We start from the raw sequence: 23,595 nt of genomic DNA, 5'->3' as shown, positions 1-23,595 counted from the left end.
TTATATTAAAGAGACTATAGATTCTAAATTAATTTTTCAAGATCAGAATGGAAGATACATGGCTGTGGAAATTAATGTAAATGCCAAAAAAAATTGATAGTAGGTCTTTATGCACCTAATGGTGCAAAAGACCAATTTTATAGAGAAATAATGGACAAACTGGATCAGCATTCATATGAACAGATGATAATGGTAGGAGACTTTAATGCTGTTGTGGACTTACAGATGGACAGGAAGATCAGAGGAGGCAACAAGAAATCTGGAAAGTTGCCAAAAGTATTTTCTGACATGGTCCAGTAAGAACAACTTGAGGATGTATGGAGAAAAGAAAATCCTAAAGCCAAAGACTTTACAAACTACTCAGCAAGGCACTTATCATTTTCAAGAATTGATATGATCTGGACATCAAAAGAGTTGGCTTTAAATACAAAAAAAGTGGAAATTCTGCCAAGGGTGAGTTCAGATCATAATCCAATATTATGGAAAGCAACAATGGGTCGGAGAAGGTTAAGATGGATAATAAATGAAGATCTACTACAAAATCAGGACAATTTGAATTATTTGAAAGTGGAAACAAAGCAATTTTTTCAAATAAACAACAGTAATGAAGTTTCAATCCAGATGGTATGGGATACATATAAGGCAGTAATAAGAGGAAATTTAATTTTTTTAAATAATGACAAGAAAAGAAAGCAACAGAAATGGCAAGAAATTCAAGAGAAATTTTACCAAAAAGAACAGGAGTTAAAGAAAAACCCAGGGGAAAAATCAATAAGACAGGAAATTAAAATACTGCAAGAGCAAGTAAGAGCCATCAGCAACAAGGAATTGGAATGGAAGTTAAAGCTATTAAACCAGAAGTCATTTGAAGGTGCAAACAAACCAGGAAAGTACCTAGCCTGGCAATTGAAGAAGAAAAAAGAGTGGAAAATTATTAGCAAGATAATTGAGGAAGGAAAGGAATTGAAGGATCATCATGCAATTAAACGGGCCTTCTATAAATATTATGCGAAACTATTTCAAAGTAAGGCAGTGAATTTGGAAGAAATAGATCGATATCTCCAAAAAATAGACCTACCAAAAATATCAGAAGAAATGAAACAGAGACTGAATGCTCCAGTAACAGAGGAAGAAATTTTACAAGCAATAGAAGTAGCAAAGATTGGGAAAGCACCAGGTCCAGACGGGATCACAGTTAAATTCTACAAAGTAATGAAGGAAGACCTTGTACCGATATTAAAAAAATATAATGAATGATACACTTCAAGGAAAAGGACTTCCAGATACATGGAATGAAGCGAGCATTGCTCTGATCCCGAAAGAATTACTAGACTTGACAGATGTGAAAAATTACAGATCAATTTCGCTTATAAATAATGACTATAAAATAATGGCAAGAATACTAGCAGACAGACTTAAAATATGGCTAATGGAGTTTATAGGAGAGGACCAGGCTGGATTCCTACCAAACAGATGACTAAAAGACAACCTGAGAGTGGTTATAAATGCCATTGAATATTTTGACAAGCGACTAGACAAAGAAGTTGGCCTTTTCTTTGCAGATGCAGAGAAGGCCTTTGACAACTTGAACTGGGACTTTATGTTCGCATTAATGGAAAAGATGGACCTAGGTAAAGAATTTATAGAAGCAGTAAAAACAGTATATAAGGAACAAAGAGCAACAATCTGTGTCAACGACGACCTGACAGAGAAATTTGAAATAAGAAAAGGTACAAGACAAGGATGTCCACTACCACCGTTGTTATTTGTGATGGTCCTAGAAATATTACTAAGGCAGATCAGAGAAGATGATAATATAAAAGGAATAAAAATAAAGGGATCTTCTTATAAGTTAAGAGCGTTTGCAGATGATGTGATGTTTATAGCAGAAGATCCACTACAAACTTTGCCAAGATTACTTGATAAAATTAAGGAATTTCGAGATTTGGCAGGCTTTTATATAAACAAAAAGAAGTCAAAAATAATAACCAAGAATATGACCAAGAAGACGCAACAGGAACTGAGTGAATTAACAAACTGTGAAGTGGTACACAAGACTAAATATTTGGGAATAGAGCTGACAGCTAAAAATATTGATTTATTTAAGAACAACTATGAAAAGCTCTGGACACAAATTGAAAGAGATATGATAAAATGGAATAAATTAAACTTATCGTGGTTCGGTCGGATTGCCACAGTCAAAATGAATGTGTTGCCTAGAATTATGTTCCTAATGCAAACAATACCAATGATAAAAAACAAAAAACAAATTGAAAAATGGCAGAAGAAGATATCAGAATTTGTGTGGGCAGGAAAGAAACCAAGAGTAAAGATGAAAGTACTTTGTGATGCTAAGGAAAGAGGTGGAATGCAGTTACCTGATCTTCGACTTTACCACGAAGCGATATGTCTAGTCTGGTTAAAATAATGGGTGTCGTTAACCAATCATAAATTACTAACTTCGGAAGGTTATAATAAACTATTTGGATGGCATGCATATATGTGGTACGATAAGTATAAAATGGATGCAATGTTTCAGCACCACTATTTGAGAAGAAATTTACTGTTGACTTGGCTATAAAGTACAAAAAATTTATAGATCAGAAGAAACCACTGTGGATTATACCAGCTGAGGTGATCAATCCAAACCTAGAATCAAAGGAAGAGAATGGCTTACCCTCAAGGACCTAACAGAAGTAGCGATAAGGAGGTGAAACTCAAACCAAATGAGAAGTTGCCATTCAAATTTGGTTGGTTACAATATAGACAAATTAAAGACTTATTTGACTCAGACCAAAGAAAGACAGGTTTTAGAACCAAGAATTCAGAATTTTTTATACTATACTAATATAATATTAGTATAATTAGTATAATTTTTTATACTATGTGTGTTAGTTACTGTAGTCTATGTTGTTAATTTGGTAGGGTATTGGGGTTTTGTGTATGTTTGATAGCTTAGTCTGTGATAGTTGGTGGGCTGTTGATTTTGTGAGGGTGGTGGGTTAGCACTATGTTCATTGGTGAGGAGGCTGGCTTGGGGTCGGGGATCCCAGTGATCCGGGGACGCGGGAGGTATGGTGGTGGGAGCAGATTATGGAAGGGAAGGGCATTGAGACATGGTAGGGCTCGGTGCCCTTCCAATCTGCGTCCCATCCCAAGATATACCTGTTGTGGGGCTAGGATATTAAACCACTCTCCGACACTGGCGCTGTGCAATGCCAGGTCCATAAATAATAAGACCAAAACGCTGCAAGATTATCTTGCAGCATTGAATGTGGACCTGGCTTGCGTGACCGAGACATGGGTGAGGGAGGGCGAGACGGTCGCTTTGAAAGAACTAGCCCCCCCAGGTTATACGGTCCTCCACCAGTCCCGGACAAGTGGTCGGGGGGGAGGCGTGGCTTTGCTCATTCGGGAGTCTTTCTCCTTCAGACCACTCCCCACCCCAAAAATTACTGGCATTGATTGTGTGGGCCTAGTGTTGGACGCCGAGGAGAGGTTGGCAATATGCGTGGTGTACCGACCGCCTACTGCACCTGCATCTTCCCTGTCTGGTCTCTTGGAGGCGGTGGCCAGCTGGGCCTTGGAATTCCCGAAACTTTTGGTTCTCGGGGATTTCAACGTCCATGCTGACGACGATGCCTCCATGCAGGCCATTGACCTGGTGTCCTCCATGGCGGCCCTAGGACTCTCCCAGTTTGTTTCGGCTCCCACGCATCAAGTAGGTCACACGCTGGATTTGATTTTTGGGGCAGGGATGATGGTGGTCCTGGATGCCTATGATGCAGTACCATGGTCAGATCACTTTGTTCTGAAGGCTCGTCTGAGCATGCCGCTCCTTTCCCGGGTGGGCGGTGAGCGGATTTACGCTCGCCCGCGGAGGCTTATGGATCCAATTGGTTTCCAGGCGGCTCTGCGGGATCCGATGCCCCCTGGCAGTACGTTAGATGAGCTGGTGGATGATTGGCATGGCCGTCTTTCCGAAGCCATCGACGCTATTGCCCCCTGCCGTCCTCTCCGAGCCCGCAAACGGGTAGCTCCTTGGTTTACCGAGGAGCTTCGCCAGATGAAGCGGTCTCTGAGACGACTAGAGCGAGTGTGGAGGCGGGGGCGCGACGAAGAGGCAAGAACATCTTATAGGACGTTTATGAAAGCCTATGAGGTGGCAGTGAAAGCAGCAAAGAGGGATTTCTTTGCTGCTTCCATTGCATCCGCTAGCTCACGCCCGGCTCAATTATTTCAAACAGTTCGGTCCTTGGTCTCCCTCTCTCAGGGAGACCACCAAATTCTTAATTCAACTATTGGCTGCGAGGCTTTTGCGAGCTATTTTGCGGGTAAAATCTTGTCCCTTCGCCGTGGCCTGCCACCCACTGTTGATACAGTAAGGGAACTGGAGACCCCTTGGCCGTCTTCTGGGTCCGTATTAGACCATTTCAGCCTGCTCTCTCAGGACGATGTGGACAGGATCCTGCAGGGGATGAGGCCAACCACCTGTCCTCTGGACCCCTGCCCATCCTGGCTGGTGAAGGCCAGCTCGGAGGGGCTACGGGACCATCTGGAGGCCATTGTTAACATCTCCCTGAGCTCTGGGGTTTTTCCAGGAGTGTTAAAGGAGGCGGTAGTGCGGCCCCTCCTGAAAAAACCATCTTTGGACCCCACCGACCCATCCAGTTACCGCCCAGTGTCGAACCTCCCGTTCCTGGGCAAGGTGATTGAGCGGGCGGTGGCGGTACAACTGCAGGAATTCCTGAATGATGCTCTAGTCCTGGACCCATTCCAGTCTGGCTTCCGTCCTGGCCATGGGACGGAGACAGCCTTGGTTGCCCTCACAGACGACCTTCGCAGGCATCTGGATCGAGGCGGGTCAGCGCTGCTTGTGTTACTTGATCTCACAGCAGCGTTTGACACGGTTGACTATGATTTGTTGGCCAGTCGCCTTGCCGACGTGGGGATTAGGGGGACAGTCTTACAGTGGCTGGTCTCCTTTCTCCAGGGTCGGGGACAGAGGGTGGCGCTCGGGGGAGATCTATCGGCCCGTCACCCTTTGGTGTGCGGGGTTCCCCAAGGGGCGATACTCTCCCCAATGTTATTTAACATCTATATGCGCCCCCTCGCCCAGTTGGTGCGGAGGTTTGGGCTGGGTTGTCATCAATACGTGGATGACACCCAACTTTTTCTGTTGATGGACGGCCGGCCAGACACGGCCCCAGACAATCTGGCCAGAGCTTTGGAGGCTGTGACGGCATGGTTGAAACAGAGCAGGCTGAAATTGAACCCAGTGAAGACGGAGGTCCTGCAGCTGGGACAGGGGCTGCCAGATGTTGGGATCCAGCTCCCTGCCCTGGATGGGACACCACTGGCAACTTTGCCAGTGGTAAAGAGTCTGGGTGTGTTCCTGGATGCTTCCCTATCGATGGAGGCCCAGGTCACGGCGGTTGCCAAGTCTGCATTTTTCCATCTTCGTCAGATCAGGCAACTTGCCCCCTACCTGACGCCCCAGGACCTGGCTACAGTGATCCATGCAACGGTCACCTCCAGGCTAGATTACTGTAACTCACTCTACGCTGGGCTACCCCTGGGCCTGATCCGGAAACTACAACTGGTCCAGAATGCGGCGGCACGGGTCCTGACTGGTATACCTTACCAGTCACACATCACACCTGTCCTGCGCCAGCTGCACTGGCTTCCGGTTGAATTCCGAATCAGGTTCAAAGTGTTGGTTCTTACCTTTAAAGCCCTGAGTGGGTTGGGACTGGCATATCTTCGGGACCGCCTCTCCCTGTACGTTCCCCGGAGATCGCTCCGATCAGCGAATAAATATTTACTTGTGGTCCCCGGCCCTAAGGAAGCCCGCCTCGCTTCAACCAGGGCCAGGGCTTTTTCAGTCCTGGCTCCAGCCTGGTGGAACGCTCTGTCAATGGAAACCCGGGCCCAGCGGGACATATTATCGTTCCGCCGGGCCTGTAAGACAGAGCTGTTCCGCCAGGCGTTTGGTGATTGAAGGGGGCGGTGCCATGTCGGCCTCCCACCTTTGGGGTGGGGAAGGTTCTCCCCACCACTGCACCTTGTTAATTTGTTTTATTATTTGTATATTGATTTTAGTTTTTGTTTTTATCAATTTTAACTGTTCACCGCCCAGAGCCCCTGGGATGGGCGGTATATAAATTGAATAAATAAATAAATAAAAATAAAATTTGAAGAACTATTGTTGGGAGATAATAGTAAAGCAATTTCTAAAATGTACAAATTGTTATTGAAGTGGTTTACAGAAGATAAAACAGTCAAGGTACAGATGGTAAAGTTGGCTATAAATTGTAATAATGAAATAACGATGGAAGCATGGGATCAACTATGGAAAAATACCTTACAAATATCAACATGTACCAGTATTAGAGAGAATGGCTATAAAATGTTATACAGATGGTATTTAACACCGAAAAAATTAGCCATAGCCAATAAACAGCTATCTAATAAGTGTTGGAAATGTAAGGAGCATGAAGGTTCTCTCTATTTCATACGTGGTGGAAGGCTAGAGACTTTTGGACCAAAATATGTGCTGAGATGTCTTTGATACTTCGCTATAATCTTGCTAGAAATCCAGAAATGTTGTTACTATCTTTGCATTTGGAAGATGTTTACAGAAATGATAAGATATTGTTATATTACATGATAACAGCAGCTAGAATAATATATGCTCAGTACTGGAAGAGAGAAGAGATACCTGAAATTGAAGAATGGACAAGGAAATTGTTGTACATGGCTGAAATGGACAAACTAACAAGAAACTTGAAGGATCAAGATCCAAAAGCATTTTTGAAAGATTGGAAAAAGTTGAAAAAATATATGGAAAAAAAATGGGATGTTAAGGGACAATTATGGTCTTTTGAGGGGTTTTAATGATACTAAGTAAGATAAGATATAGTTAAGATCTTTACTATTAACAAGATAAGAACAATTTTAGTATAGAAATAATGTGTTACTAATAACGGGGGGTTGGAGTGCTGTTGGAAGTCAGCATCGAAAAGGGGGGGAAAGGGAGGGTGTGGGGAAATATATTCATGGGAATTGAAATGGATTATATTTGTATCTTAATTTGACTATATATTGACCCATCCATTAAAAAATTTATTATAAAAAAAAATAATTAAAAAAAATTTGCTTCCATATCCTCTTGTATCTCTTTCACTGAATGTGCCAACTGCTGTTTATTATTGTACCTTGATCAGTGAATGTCCTAGCTGTTGATTATATTGTATTTTCACTGTGTAATCCACCTTGGATCTCAGTGAAAAAGGAGGCGGCGGCAGCGGCGGCAGCTGCTGCTGCTGATGATTTGGACTCTAACTTCAAAATCAGGAAGGCTCTGGGCTGAATGTGTTACATTTCTATGATATTATCTACATATAGTAGATTTGATGTGGCAGAACTGAAGTGTAAATTAGAGTACATGTATTTATTAGGATGCCACACAATGACTGCAAACACACAGAGAAGCCCATCAGGTAGATCTTCCCATTTCATGGAAAGTTTCTGTGCTACCACCATGTGCCTCCAGAAATGTCATGGAAACTGTCTGTATAATGATGGTACTCCAGATTTTTCTACACATTAACAGCTAGGTGAAATAACCATGTTGTATAGATGAACCAGAGCCCAAGTACCATGCGTCTGGGGTTGCTAACATATACCTTGAGCTTCTAACATATCCAAAACCCCATCTCATAAAATTGCAATGGGTCACAAAAGAAAAAAAACCTATTTTATTCTGAAATTACATAAGTATTATGGTAATGGATTTGTATCCTGTAGGTAAAACCCATTTCCCCTTCTATATTTGGATTCTGAGGTTAGTCCTAAGTGCAAGCAGAAGCTGATATTTTATGTGCTTCTAAGTAGTAGTCTTGCAGATAAATAAAAACTGCCAGCCTTCAAATTTTTACTATCTCTTTCCATTTAGTTTAGTGTGAAACACCAGTTAGATTGAGATGTTTGCAAGTTAACATTCTGCTAAGGCCCAGTTCAGATACCATACCAAGCCACAGATTGTGCTGCTGTACCCCTCAAACAGAGTTTACAAATGTTCATCAGGCAAACTATCTTTAATGCTGGGATGTAAAAGGCCCTGCCTGCCCCCTCACCTGCCAGAGGCTGGAGAAAAAGACAGCCTGCCTCCTCAGCTGAGCTAGGTGCTTGCTTTCTTGCCACTGGAGCTAGCCTGGGTGAGGGGCAGCCCACCAAGAGAAATCCTGATGGCTGTAATGCCTATTCTGACCCTGCACAAGAGACAGACCCAACTGCATAAGATAAGTAGAGCCTCAGAGGTTTGGAATCTCTTATGAACCAATTGACAAGAGTCTGATGTGTCCTGCAATGTTAGCTGAAGGGGGGTTGTGAGGACAGAATGAGGAGGGAAATCATGTTCCCTTTTGCTTGCAGGTTAGGAATAGGGAACTCACTCTGGTTCCTGCTCTTAGGTTGGTGAGTTCAAAACAGCCTCTTTTTTATTAGCAAGAAGATACAGGAATGGGAGCAACTAGTTTCAGGACAAGTCAGTTCATGCAGTCTATAATTCTAACCCACAAACATAACTAATCAGCAGAGACTCCACCCACGAGTCTAAACCAATACACAAAAATATCAGGGGGGGGGGTCAGACCGTTCCATTGTCATATAATACAATATGTACACCACACCCTGAACTCCTTGGGGGTAGGGTGGGATAAAAATATAATAAATAAAAAGGAAGAGGCTTTTTCATTTTGCTCACCTCAGCAGGAACAAAACTCGCTCTTTAAAAAATATGGGAAGAAAATATTTATCTTGGCAAGAGCACTGTAACTACTAATATTCATTTCAGAAGAATAGCTGTGTTAGCCATTTATAGCAAAAATGACTAAAAGCCCTCAGTCAACAATGAGAATAGGACACACCTAACACTGATTGATTAGTCCATAAATTTGATTTATTCATTTTCTTTGCCCTGCTTGTATAAAGCTACTATATCCTTAGCAATGGCAGGTTTGCCTTTTTTCACACTATTTGTTGCATGTGATAAGAGGTCTCTGTCATGCCACCATAAATCTTTGAGATGTCATAGAATGTCTTATCAGTAGCAAGAGTATTACTTTTGAGGCTCATCCTAGGTATGACCTCACATTTCAGAGACTCGCAGTGCAATCCTATGGTAAATTACTCCAGTCTAAAGCCCATTGAAGTCAATGGATTTAGACTGGCATAACTCTCCACAAGATTGCTCTGTAAATTTAGTATGAATTATGCAATAATATTAATTAGATTTCTAGAAGCCATGATTTCTGGTGACCTAGTGTTAGGCCAATTTGGTGTAAACTGAATCTTTTAAAGATATATCTGATGATAGTACACCTCTAATTAATTTTAACTCAGATCAGAATACCAAAAGGAGCCTTTGTAGTATGTTCTTCATATGCTCTGAACCAGCAGTAAACTCTGCTATACCATCATTCAGATATGACAAACCATAAGTTTCTTGCTTTGTAATAGAGCCTGGGAGATCCTCTGCTTGTGCATATTCTCCTGTCCTGCCTTTACATGTGACAATCTAGTTCAAGTCTTCTATTTTTATGGTAAAATACAGTTTGTTGTTTTGTCTGAATCATAGGCTATAATTCTCTCCTACAAACCAGGAGTCAAAACCAGGATTAAACTAGATTTTGGAATCCTGGTAAGTAGAAAAAAATGCAAGCCAGAGTTTACGGTTTAGAATAGCAACTACAATTTATTTATTATAAAAAAACTGCAGTTTTTCATTAACTAGCCACATGGCTCTAGGGGAGAGGGTGTCTGCACGCCAACAATTGGTATGCGGTGTCCCCCAGGGGGCGATTCTCTCCCCATTGTTGTTCAGTCTGTATATGCACCCCCTCGCCCAGCTGGCATGGAGTTTCGGACTGGGTTGTCACCAGTATGCTGATGACACGCAGTTGTATCTGTTGTTGGACAGACGGCCTGGCTCAGCTCAAGAAGCTCTGATTAAACCTTTGGATGCCGTGTCTGGTTGGGTGAAGCAGAGCAGACTAAAGTTAAATCCCATGAAGACGGAGGTCCTGTACTTAGGTCATGGGATGTTGGAGGGGGAGATCCTGCTTTCGGCCTTGGATAGCGCACCACTTATGCCCATTTCTCCGGTCAGAAGTCTTGGCATGATGCTGGACTCCTCTTTTATCAATGGAGGACCAGGTCGTGGCAGTTGCCCGGTCTGCTTTTTTCCATCTTCGGCAGACCAGGCGGCTTGCTCCCTATCTCTCGACCTATGACCTGGAAACAGTGATCCATTCAATGGTCATCTCCAGATTGGATTATTGTAACTCACTCTACACAGGGCTTCCTTTGAGTCTGACCCGGGTCCAGAACGCTGTGGCCCGTGTCCTGATGGGCGTGTCTTTCAGGACACATGTAACTCCAGATCGTCTTCGTCCTTCTGTGCAGCCCCACATTGGGGACTGCGCAGGCGCAGGCCAGCCGCGGAAAAGATTTTTCTAGCTTTTAGAGATGTGAAGGGGACGTTCGGATCCACCGCGCATGCGCGCCGGTGTTCCCGCCAATTTTGAATGCATATATATCCGAACGTCCCCGACATTCCCTCAGTTCCTTTTTCGCCGCCGTCGAAAAGGTTCTTATTGTCTAGCGTTCGTTGTCTCTCAGCGTCTCTTCGGAGTTCTTTGGTCGTTTTCTTCCGCTATTCGGTGTTTTCCTGTGTCCATCTGTCGGGAGATACCGTTCAAAATGTCTCAGACGTCTTTATTTAAAAAGTGTCTGAAATGCGGAACGAAAATGACACACTCGGATGGCCATGACCTCTGTCTCATCTGCCTGGGCGAGGGGCACGTCGTGGAGCGTTGTGCGGTATGCATGTCTTTCACCCCGAAAGCAAGGAGCGATCGAAAGGCCAGGCTCCGTGCCTTCTTGTGGGATGCCAACCTTCTCCCCCCCAAGCCATCGGGCTCATCGGGAGATAGGCCCCGCTCCGCCGCTCCATCACCGGCGCCGTCTCGTAAGTCGCCAGAGCCGCTTCCATCGGAACCGACGGGGCAACCCGTTCCGGAGGCCCGATCTGACTCCGGTTCCGTGGATCGTCCTTCGAGTCGGAAGGCCAAGAAGCGTCCATCATCCAAATCGAAGACCTCGACCAAAACTTCGGCCTCAGAGGCTTCTTCGGAGCCCCCGCCTAAAAAGGCCAAGGCCAAATCAAAAGCCAAGGGCCGTGTTCCATCCCCGGCTCCAACTGTGCTTCCCGGTACTCCGCCCAGACCGGTCCTGATAGCTGACAATGTGGTGAGTCTCCACACCCCGTCACCTCCTCGCACGCCTCCTCCGTCGGTTCCGGAGGAATTCCTGCCGTTCCCCGCCTTTTTCGGAACCATATCAGTCATTCAAGCGTTCCCTGCCGTCTGCCCGGGCGCCTTCGGAATCCTCCGTTCCGATGCCGTCCGCCTCGTCGGTTCCGGCATCATTTCGCTGGCCTGCCCCGGTGCCCGCTCCTCTGCCTCCTTGCCAGTCTGTCCCGGGAGTAGGGAACATGGCCTCCTGGCAGGATTTTGTGGCCTGGTTCCAGCAGTCCGTGCCCTCCTGCAGCATCCTTCAGTTCCGCAGCCTCCCGTTCTGGCTCAGCCGATTGTGCACCCTGCGCCTGCTCCTCCTGCGGCTAGCGTGCTGGTCCATTCCTCGGTTCCTGCGCCTCATCCTTCAGCCCCAGTAGATCGCCGGACTTCGGTTCCGACGCAAACGCCGGCAGAATTTTCAGATTCCGAGGATGAGGAGGGCCTAGCTTCCCCGTCAGAATACTCTTCGGATGTGGCTTCTGACCCTTCCCCGGATGACAACGTGGGTGAGCTTCGTTCGTCGTCCCCAAACGACGACTATAGAATGTTCGCTGAGCAGATGGTGAGGATGGCCGCTGCGTTGGAGATAGACGTTTCCTCCACGACTTCCAAGCCCAAAAGCAAGCTGCTAGAGGCGCTGTATTCTGGGTCCCCCGCGTCGGTGGCGTTCCCCCCAGTGGAGGATTTCGTTGACAATGCCCTTGCGCTCTGGCAGTCACCGGCGTCCCTGCCGCCGACGGCAAGGAAGGTCGAGCGGTACTACCGCCTGAAGCAGGATGATTGCCCGTACCTCTTCACTCACCCTAAGCCCTCTTCCATCATGGCGGAGGAAGGTCAGGCCCGGTTCCGATATGGTTCCTCTTCGGCTCCGGCGGACCGGGAAGGCAGGAAGCTAGATGGCATGGGCAGGAAGATCTACTCGTCCGCGTCCTTGGGATTCCGTATAGCAAATTTCCAAGCTATAATGGGGTCCTATAATTTGTTCCTGTGGAGAAGGCTGTCCTCTTACCTCTCCGACCTCCCGGAGGATTGCCGCCACCTGGTTAAGGCCCTCCAAGCCGAGGCCATGAAGCTGTCAAAACAGCAGATGACAGCTGGCAAGGACGCCGTCGACTCTGCAGCGCGAGCGATGGCGACTTCAGTGGTCCTGCGTCGGCACGCCTGGCTCCGGTCCATGGCCCTGCCGCCAGAGAAGAAGGCGAAAGTGGAGGATTTCCCGTTCGAGGGGCCCCAGCTCTTCTCGGAGAAGACGGATGAATCCCTTTCCCTGATGAAGAAAAATCAGCAGACGGCCAAGTCCCTGGGAGTTGCCCCCTCAGCTCAGCCGTCGGGTCCGAGGTATCGTTATGGTCGGTTCCGAGCCTACCAGACCCCTTATCAGCCTTACCAGCAGCATCAAGGGCGGTTCTTCTCGGGCCAGTCCTATGGTCACCGATCCTATTCTACCCAGCAGCGTCATTCGTCCAGGCGCTCTGGCCGGTCCAAGGGCAGACAACAGCCCTCTTCGCCCAAGCCTTCGACCTCGGTGCAGAAGCCCTCAGTCTTCTGACTAAGCCTGAACGCTCCCCTGTTGGCCTCTGAGGACACTCCCTCTGCTGCCCGGTTCTTGGACAGGCTTCGGCCTTTTTTGCCCTGTTGGCAACTTGTTACATCTGACACTTGGTTCCTGTCTATTGTGGCCCATGGTTACAAATTGTTATTTGTTGATGCACCTCCCCTTTCTCTCCCTCCCCGTTGTTCTCCATGTTGTGATATTGTGTTACACAATAATAATAGAGTTGGTGAACAAAGGTGCTGTCCGGGTGGTCAATGTCGCTACTTCCCCTTGGGGATTTTATTCGAGGTATTTCCTGGTGGATAAGAAGGATGGAGGTTCCCGGCCCATTTTGGACCTTAGGGGCCTCAACAGCTATTTGAAGGTTGAGAAATTTCGGATGTTGACCCTGGCACGGGTTATAGAGCTCCTGGAGGTTGGCGTTTGGCTAGCTATTCTAGACTTGAAAGACGCCTACTTCCACATCTCCATTTTCGAGGGCCACAGGAAGTACCTGCGGTTTGTCTATGGGGATTCTGTGTATGAATATACGGTGTTGCCCTTTGGGCTGGCCTCTGCACCCAGGGTCTTCACGAAGTGCATGGCCACCGTGGTGGCATATCTACGGTCCAGGGGATGCTTTATCTACCCATACCTGGATGACTGGCTCCTGGTGGGACCCTCAGCTGACTCTCTCCAGGCCCATATTGCTCTCACCTTGTCCGTACTAGCTAGGTTGGGCTTGGTGGTTAATGGGGATAAGTCCATCCTTACTCCTGGCACAGCCATTAGGTTTATTGGGGTTCATCTCGACTCTCCCCGGGGCAGAGCCTTCCTGCCCCCCGATTGCCTGACCAGGCTTTCCTCCTTAGCCCGTCATTTCCTGCATAACCGTTTCCAGACTGCCCTGTTGATCCAAACTTTGTTGGGCCTTATGGCCTCCTCCACAGGGGTAGTTTTTTTCGCACGCCTGCATATGAGGCCTCTGCAAAACTGGTTCATCCGGAGGTACAACCCCCTCACTATGGGCCAGCATCAGAAATTCTCCATCCCCAGGGTGGTGCAGCGCTCCCTGGCCTGGTGGACTGTCCCGGAGAACCTGTCCGAAGGTTGTCCTTTTGGCCCTTTCCTGGCAGAGGTCACCGTCTTTACTGACGCCTCCAACTTGGGATGGGGAGGGCGCTGTGGGCAGCTCTCAGCCCAAGGTGTCTGGTCCCCAACTGAGGCATCCATGCACATAAACCTTTTGGAGCTTAGAGCGATCCGTTACTCCCTTGCTTGTTTTGCAGATGTCGTTCGGAACAGGAGGGTTCAGGTCCTGTCGGACAATACCACAGCCTGCTATTACCTCAACAAGCAGGGAGGAACGGTCTCGCTCAAGCTCTGCAGGGAAGCAACGACTCTCTGGAAGTGGGCCATGGTCAACAACGTCCTTCCCAGGGCCGTTCATATTGCCGGGGAGCTCAACACCGCAGCAGACACACTGAGCAGGGTGTTTCTACCTCAGCACGAGTGGTCCCTCAACAGGGTTTACCTCCACCAGGTCTTCCGCTCATGGGGCACGCCACTCATCGACCTCTTCGCCACGGCCCAAAACAAGCAGGCCCCGCTGTTCTGCTCCCGGGCTGGAATTGGCTGTCGCTCCCTAGGGGATGCTTTTCAGATACCCTGGTCCCCGGGGCTCTTTTATGCCTTCCCGCCCTTTCCACTCCTGCACAAGGTCCTCTCCAGGATAAGGGCCTTCAACACCCACTGTATCCTGATTGCCCCACAGTGGCCCCGCCAGGATTGGTTCCCGCTCTTACTCTCCCTTTCACGGGGACGGTGCCTAGCACTTCCGCCGGCCCCGGACCTATTGACCAGGGACGGGATCAGACACCACAATGTGGCGGTTCTGAGCCTGGCTCCTGTGCGCTCCGGAGTAGGCCTCTCCTCGGAGGTTCTTAAAGTCATTCTAAATGCCCGGAAGCCATCCACCAGGCTATCCTACCAGAGGAAGTGGTCACGTTTTTCCCAGTGGCTGGCCTCAAAAGGGGTCTCTCCCTTTGATTGCCCTTTGCCTGTGATTCTCGACTACCTCCTATGCTTGTGCTCACAGGGTCTTGCCTTCTCCAGCATTAAAGTCCACATGGCTGCGATCTCTGCTTTTCATGAGCAGATTGATGGAAAGACCGTTTTTACTCACTGGCTTTCCAAGCAGTTCCTAAAGGGCCTGTTCAAGACCTTCCCTCCTAGGGTCCCGCCGATTCCTCAGTGGAGTCTGTCCCTGGTACTCTCCCAGCTGATGCTCCGGCCCTTCGAGCCCCTTTCCACCTGTCCCTTGCCTTTACTCACTCAAAAGGTGGCCTTTCTGGTGGCAGTCACATCCTCTAGTCGTGTTGGGGAGCTGTCTGCTCTGAGGTGTGACCCTCCCTTCCTGCAGTTTTTCCCTGGTACGGTCATGCTGCACACTAGCATGGAATTTCTGCCCAAGGTGGTGTCCAAATTTCACCTACAGCAAAAGGTGGTCCTCCCTTCCTTTTTTCCATCACCCTCATCCCCAGGGGAACGAGCACTACACACATTGGATGTAAAGCGTGCTTTATTGTTTTATTTACATCGCACCAAATGCTTCAGGAAATCTCCTGCCCTGTTTTTGTGTTACTCTGGCCCTCGCAAGGGCTCACCTGCTTCTGCCCAGTCCATCTCTCGCTGGATTATGTCTACAATTAAACTTTGCTATCAGCATGCTGGAGTCCAGTGTCCCTTGTTGGTTACCGCTCATTCCACTCGAGCGCAAGCTGCTTCTGCTGCCTTCCTGCGAGGAGTGCCGCTCCGGGACGTCTGCCAAGCTGCAACATGGTCCACTGCAGACACTTTCATCAAACACTATTCTGTGGACGTGAATGCACGGCGTGAATCAGCTGTTGGCACGGCTGTCCTGCATTCTTTGTTCCAGTAGACACTCACACCCGCCCCCATTGGTGAGATGCTAATTATTCTCCCAATGTGGGGCTGCACAGAAGGACGAAGACGATAAACAGGGTTTCTCACCTGTAACTGTTGATCGTCGAGTCTCTTCTGTGCAGACACACATTCCCTCCCACCTACCCCGCTGTGAGTGCTTGGTTTCTGAGTTTCTCCGGCGGCTCAGGTGAACTGAGGGAATGTCGGGGACGTTCGGATATATATGCATTCAAAATTGGCGGGAACACCGGCGCGCATGCGCGGTGGATCCGAACGTCCCCTTCACATCTCTAAAAGCTAGAAAAATCTTTTCCGCGGCTGGCCTGCGCCTGCGCAGTCCCCAATGTGTGTCTGCACAGAAGAGACTCGACGATCAACAGTTACAGGTGAGAAACCCTGTTTTTCTGCAGCAGCTACAGTGGCTTCCTATGGAGTTGCAGATCAGATTCAAGGTTTTGGTATTAATGTATAAAGCCCTGAACGGACTGGGACCAGCATACCTGAGGGACCGTCTCTTCCCATATACTCCCCGGAGGGTGCTGAGATCAGCTGGTAAGCACCTACTGTGGTAGTCCCTGGCCCCAGGGAGGCTTAGTCTGCCTCAACCAGGGCCAGGGCCTTTTCGTTCCTGGCCCCAACCTGGTGGAACTCTCTGTCTGAGGACACCCGGGCCTGCCAAGATCTTGTCTTCTTCAGGCGGGCCTGTAAGACAGAGATGTTCTGCCAGGCCATCAGGGTTTCCACCAAATGAACCTCTCTCCCAGTCTCCTCTATGTCTGTAGGGGGTATTGACCATCTACCCCCCATATATGAGGGACCACACATGGTTAAGCCGCACCTTCACCTCCGTCAGATGCAATATGGTTTTTATATGGTGAGCAGGTGTTTTATTAGAAAACTGTGTTAATTGATTGTGATTTTATCTTGTATATTTTATCTTCTGTTGTGACCCGCCCTGAGCCTGCTTGCGGGGAGGGCAGGATATAATAATAATAATAATAATAATAATAATAGTAATAATAATAATAATAAGTGGAGGGGGCCTGTGAGTGAGGAATCAACCAAATTCATTTATGTAGTGACAAACTATGGTTTGTGGTTACATCTGGTTCATGTTAGAATCCCCCCCCCACTTTAAAGCTAACCTTGACCTCATCAAATTTCAGCAAAATGCAAGTCTTCTATAGTATTGTGGCAGAACAATATCTGGGGAGATGGGAACTCGCATTGGGGAAAACCTGAAGTCTCTGAATAAGGATGAACTGCCATGGAGGCAACATAATGTCATTTGTGTGGTAACAAAGTGTCACTATCTATTATAGTAGTAAATTGTGGGTCTAGTCTACCTGTAATACTTTCTTGAGGTTAACTTTAAAAGCTCCTCCCCAAAAGAGGAAGGAACCAAGGAGGGAAAACAAACTCAAAACAAAATTTATGAGGAAATTCTAGAACTGGAGCCAACAAAGAGTAAGGTGTGCAGCTTGTAAAAAGCCCCTGAATGCACTTAGCCTGAGGTAAGGCAGTCAGTAGGCATAAGGGAGGTAGCAATAGTTTTCATTGCATTCATTTATGTGTTATAATTTTTTCAGCTGATATGGGCTTTGCGAGATTATTCAATTCTCCTCTGAAGCCACTGGCAGATCTGGATCCAGTTGTGGTAACATTTTGGTACAGAGCTCCGGAACTATTACTTGGTGCAAGACACTACACAAAGGCCATTGGTAAGTAACTAGTTAGGTTACATGGCTTACCCTTTTCCTTTCTAGATGAATCTATTGCTGCAGAATGTTGGTTGTAAGAAACGTCTGGGGATAGCAGGTTCAAAGCATGACTTCAGAGTCATGAAGTTCAGACACAAGAGGTGGTTCTTTAAGTCTCGTTCTAAAATGTAATATATTGCAGGCACAGTTGAATTAGGATATTTAGGTGTACATGTAGCTGTACTTCCCCCATTTGGGTCATATTCAGCTGTCATTCATTTCTCTGGTGTTGCCCTCCCAAGCACCTCTAGTGCCTTGAGTCAAAAGTCTTTCCATAACTATATGAAAAGGGCAGTTTGTTCTCACTAAGTCATCCTTTGCAGCAGTCATTAAAAAATTTGAGAACTGCCTCCAGTAGCTTTAACAGTCTAAAACATTTCTAACCTCTAATGACCACTTAATCTTGTATTTTGAAACACTTTTATCTCCATTAATAGTGTTTCCCGACATTCCCCTAGAACCATTATCTGAACATATTACATCACTGACACATACCTTTCCCTTTTTATCTTGCAACGTTTGGGCTTCATGCAGTACAGTGTTTAATATCTCAGATGTTCTGCCCTCCAAGGTCATGTCCTCTTCTGACTTACACTTTGGTGCTATAGAGTTGTGAAGGTTTCAGAAGAAAGGAGGTCCTGTCCCCAGCACTGCAGATGTGAAAAGTTTTTAAAAGTAAAGGGAGAACTGAGGGGGGAAATCCTTAATTCTCACTTTTAAAATGATCAGTGAAATTGTTAATTGGATTATAAATATTCCTTTCTCAATGTTTTTCTCTAGAAGCATGAGTTTCTTCATAAGAATAGTTCCAAACACAGATAATAAAGTGTGAATCCATGAAGAAAAGCAGTAAGGTAAAAGGAGGACAGATTTCTTCCTTTTACGCTCTGTCTACCACACCACACCCCAATCCTATCAACTTTCCTAATTCCATGAAGCTGATTTTAGAGACAGCTGCCCACCTGTCTATCTTGCAGTTTTTAAATCCTGCTCTTCCTTTGAAAAACTTAGGCAACAGACATGATTCTTTTTCTCATTTTTACTTCACAATGACCCTACCAGGGGGGCACAGCTGCGACCCCTCCCAGCCAGCTCCAGGAACAGCACCTGGGTCGAACAAAGGAGGCTATAGCAAACCATAAAAGGCAAGAATGTGCAAACATGGTCACCATTTAATTCTAGCAGTCAGAATTGGGATGCAGTGTCCAGCAAGGAGGAATGACTGTATTTTGTCTTTTTAATGTACTGCTACTGTTTTTGTGTCTGAGCTGCTGAATCATACTGCCAGACCATAATTTCTTAAACATGATAAATGTGCTGAGACATGCACTTCATGATGTTAAAGTGGAGGCTAAAATTTAAATTTCATAAGCAAATATTTCCCCCAAATTTTGTTCTTCCTCCAGAACAAAAGCTTGGCCACTTTGGTTTCTAATTTTATAAATATACCATCAGCTCTCCATAAGCAGCAGGATTAGTCTTGAAAATCTACAGAGATTGGTTGTTGGGGGTTTTCCGGGCTGTATTGCCGTGGTCTTGGCATTGTAGTTCCTGACGTTTCGCCAGCAGCTGTGGCTGGCATCTTCAGAGGTGTAGCACCAAAAGACAGAGATCTCTCAGTGTCACAGTGTGGAAAAGATGTAGGTCATTTGTATCTACTCAGGAGGGGTGGGGTTGAGCTGAGTCATTCTGTAAGAGTTTCCCAGGGTGTGGAATGCTAATGGCGGGAGGCTTCACTGTAACCTGAGGAGGTTCTTTTGCATATGGATTGGTGCTTGATGTGCTAATCTTCTCTGCAGGGCTATTGTCGGGTGTGGAGTGTTTTGTTGGCCTGGTGTTTTTCAGAACTGGAGCCCATGCTCTGTTCATTCTTAAGGTTTCTTCTTTCCTGTTGAAGTTTTGCTTATGCTTGTGAATTTCAATGGCTTCCCTGTGCAGTCTGACAAAGTAGTTGGAAGTGTTGTCCAGTATTTTGGTGTCCTGGAATAAGATACTGTGCCCTGTTTGCGTTAGGCTATGTTCAGCCACTGCTGATTTTTCAGGCTGTCCAAGTCTGCAGTGTCTTTCATGTTCTTTTATTCTTGTCTGGATGCTACGCTTTGTGGTCCCGATGTAAACTTGTCCACAGCTGCAGGGTATACGGTATACTCCTGCAGAGGTGAGGGGGTCTCTGCTGTCTTTTGCTGATCGTAGCATCTGTTGTATTTTTCGGGTGGGTCTGAATACTGCTTGAAGGTTATGCTTTTCCATAAGCTTTCCCATCTGATCAGTAATTCCTTTGATATATGGCAAAAACACTTTTCCTGTAGGTGACTGTTTTTCCTTGGTTGTTTGATTCATCCTGGGTTTGATTGCTCTTCGGATTTCTTTTCTGGAGTAGCCATTTGCCTGAAGTGCGTGGTTTAGATGATTAATTTCCTCATTGAGAAAGCGCGGCTCACATATCCGTCTTGCACGATCCACTAATGTTTTCATTATGCCTCTTTTCTGTCGGGGGTGGTGATTGGAGTTTTTGTGTAAGTACCGATCAGTGTGAGTTGGTTTCCTGTAGACCTTGTGACCTAACTGAAAGTTTGCTTTGCGGATGACCAAGGTATCCAGGAATGAGAGTTTTCCCTCACTTTCTTTCTCCATTGTGAATTGTATGTTCAGGTGGATGTTGTTGAGATGATTCAAAAACTCCCTCAATTCTTCCTCCCCATGGCTCCAAATGATGAATGTATCATCCACAAACCGGAACCATACACTGGGTTTGTGGGGTGCTGATTCTAGAGCTGTTTTTTCAAAATGTTCCATGTAGAAGTTTGCTATAACTGGGCTGAGTGGGCTCCCCATGGCCACCCCATCCATCTGTTCATAGAATTCGTTGTCCCATTGGAAGTAACTGGTTGTCAGACAATGATGGAATAAGGCTGTTACATCCTCTGGGAAAATCTGATTAATCAGTGCAATAGTGTCTTTTACTGGAACCTTGGTAAACAGGGATACAACATCAAAACTGACAAGTATGTCTTGTGGATTGAGTTTCAGAGAACTGATTTTGTTGATGAAATCTGCTGAATCTTTGATGTAAGACGAGGTTTTCCCGATGTGGTCCTGCAGGAGATCTGCCAGATGTCTAGCTAATTCATATGTCGGTGAACCAATGGCACTCACAATGGGTCGGAGTGGGACTGAATCTTTATGTATTTTGGGGAGTCCATATAGTCTAGGTGGCTGTGCTTCAGTCTTGCATAGTTTTCTGTGCGTGTCGGGATGTAGTGAGGAATTCTTGATCAGCGCATTTGTTAGCCTGGTGATTTTGCAAGTGGGATCTCGTTTTAGTTTTTTGTAGGTGGAGGGGTCCAGGAGTTCCTTAATCTTCTTTTTGTATTCCTCCGTTTTCATGATCACTGTAGCATTGCCTTTATCAGCTGGTAGAATGATGATGTCTGGATCTGCATTGAGGGTCTTGATGGCATTTCTCTCCTTGCGTGTTATATTGCTGGTGGGAAGCTTTGCCTTTCGTAGAATCCTGGCTGTCTCTCCTCTTATTTCCTCAGCTTCCTCTTCAGGTAGATGACGGATGGCAGCTTCTACATTTGCAATGATGTCTTCCACAGGAATTCTGGTGGGGGTGACTGCAAAGTTTCCTCCCTTTGCCAAGATGGAGGTTTCTTCTGGTGAGAGTTGACGGTCTGTCAGATTGATGACAATGCGTGCATTGTCGAGCATTGGGCTTGTCTGTCTTTTTTCCTGTAGTTTGTTAAACTTCTGCTTCTGTCTGGATGTGTGGTTGGTAAACACTTGTTCCATCTTCCTGTAGGTGAGATTATCAACCTTGTCCCAATCCTGACTTCTCATTTTATGGCTGGTGTTGATATGCAAGCAAAATAGCTCCTTGTCTGTGGCAGCAAGTTCTCTGCGGGTAGTGTGGATTCTCTCACGTAAGAGGGCCTGTTCTAGACGGTCATAAATGCGGTTCGCCTGTGTGGTTTTGAAGATTCTTTTAGTTGTGAGAAAAGATGGAATGGTTCTTGTGTCCCTGCAGCGTAGAAGAAAGGTCAAAGAACAGAGTAGATGTGCTTTCTTGTTCCGAAGTGTTTCCAATCTTCAGAGATTGTTCCAGACAATCTTCCCATTTTTTTCTGCTTCTGGTTCACAGCTATGCAATAGAATCTAGAGCATGGTGGTTATACACCATGGTTATATCTGCTCACTACACTTGAGCAGATTCCACTTGACTCTGGCATTTCTAGGGAAGTTCAGGAATATCTGTGCCTTTTTAAAAATGGTGCGGCATTAGAAATCTGGTGTTAAGAGAACACAGAGGCTTTTTGCATGCCTATAAAGTGGTCCTAACCTGAGGGCTTCTCTCCCTGATTGGAGTCTGTTCTGTTTAGGGTAATATTTTTTCACACTGAATGTCAGAGCTGCAGGATCATCTCATAAGCATGCATAAACTGCACCCCTTAAATTGTTCAGGATTACCTGTAAAATACTAATAGACAGTGAAGAAATTGTCTATTACAGGACAGATTCAATATGGTATAAAATCAACAGATTGTTTACGCCAGTTAAGATAACCAACATATCTTATCGATCCAACTGCTCACACAGAAATGACCCTCTGCATACTGATACTGTATTTTTTGTGCCATTATAACATTAACTGGGTTGTTCTATTTGGTAAGAGATAGTCTTAGCCAGCCCCCCATCTCTCTCTCTCTTCCTTGTATGGAAGTCCCATGTGAGGTCTACCTAGTGCAAGTGGTAGCATGTACAGGTATTTGTCATTAGAAAGAAATAGATTTAGGTGGAGCAGCATTTTAAAATGCATAGGAAATCCTAAATGATGAGATCATATGAGAAGACTCAGCCAAATAATGAGCTATGGGGTGCTTGGTTGCTGAAGTTCACAACTTTATATAAAATAGCAGGGTGCTTGGACAGAGGCGTTCATAAACTTCAATCTACTTTTTAAAAACAATTTTGCAAAATACTATAAAGTGTTTCTGGAAGTAAGGAAAATCAGTTAAGAAAGAAAGGGCGGGGGTTAGCTATAAATTTCAACCGCAGATTTATTTATTGATGTACATAACTGTGTTCATGGTAGTTTACTATCAGTCACTATATTAAAATCAATTAGAACAACCATAGTATCAGAATAAAAAACACTGGCCACTAATTGGACGCACCATGTGAAACAGATGTTTGCACACCCTGTGAAAAGCATGACAATGGGCACTGGGAGGGAGGAGGGAGGACCACCTCCTCCTGTATTGTCCAGCCTGCCAGCTGTGATCTTCCTTTCAAGCCGTGCTATGTGTGCTTCCACCTTTAGAGGTAGGTGGGGAGCAACCAGAGACAGGGCTTTTTCAGTGGTAGCACCTTTCCTGTGGAATGCCTTCTCCTTAAGGCCCATCTGGTGCCCATGCTATTTTTCTTTCAGGCACCAGTCTAAAACATTTCTGTTTACTCAGACTTTTAACTAAGGGGCTGCTCTTTTTAACATCATTTTATAGTCTCTTTTTATCCTGAGAAATGTTTAAAGCTGCTTCATGTTTTACGTTCTATGCTCTGCTGTGCTTTGAATGCTGGTTTAATAACTTCCATGATATTTTTGTTTTTATTGTATTTTATAAGCTGCCTCAGGCAGGTTTCTTGTAGAGGTAACATAATCATTTCCCAAATAAATAACCCTTCTTGCCACACACAGAGAAATGTAGACAGGATGTGGAAACCATGATTGGAGGATATTCCATCATTTATATGAGATCAAGTTAGAAAAGATGTGGTAAGACTTGGAGAAGAATTAGAGAGCTATGATCAAACCATGTGCAAATATGTATGCAGTGATACTCATATGAAGAATTTTAAGGTAAACAAATCTTTAGCCTCAGTAACTATAATTGTTCATGTGCCTCCTGAGTCCAGCCTTGCCTCTAGCATTATGAACATTTAAAAATGTTTGTTTAATCATATAACAGAGAATTACATCGGCAACTACAGTGTG

General features: G+C 45.8%; 1 protein-coding gene across 4 annotated transcripts in view; it reads left to right on the top strand.

The window, feature by feature from the left end:
- Window positions 1-23,595, top strand: part of CDK19 (cyclin dependent kinase 19) — a 176,307-nt gene that overhangs the window by 112,391 nt on the left and 40,321 nt on the right. For all 4 annotated transcript variants that reach the window (XM_054980978.1, XM_054980962.1, XM_054980970.1 and 1 more), the window contains exon 6: window positions 17,430-17,561. In XM_054980978.1, coding sequence (XP_054836953.1) covers window positions 17,430-17,561 — 132 coding nt within the window. The remainder of the gene's footprint in view (window positions 1-17,429; window positions 17,562-23,595) is intronic.

Source organism: Eublepharis macularius, chromosome 1 (assembly GCF_028583425.1).
Source record: "Eublepharis macularius isolate TG4126 chromosome 1, MPM_Emac_v1.0, whole genome shotgun sequence".
Lineage (NCBI taxonomy): Eukaryota > Metazoa > Chordata > Lepidosauria > Squamata > Eublepharidae > Eublepharis > Eublepharis macularius.
This window is presented reverse-complemented; position numbering and strand designations above follow the sequence as displayed.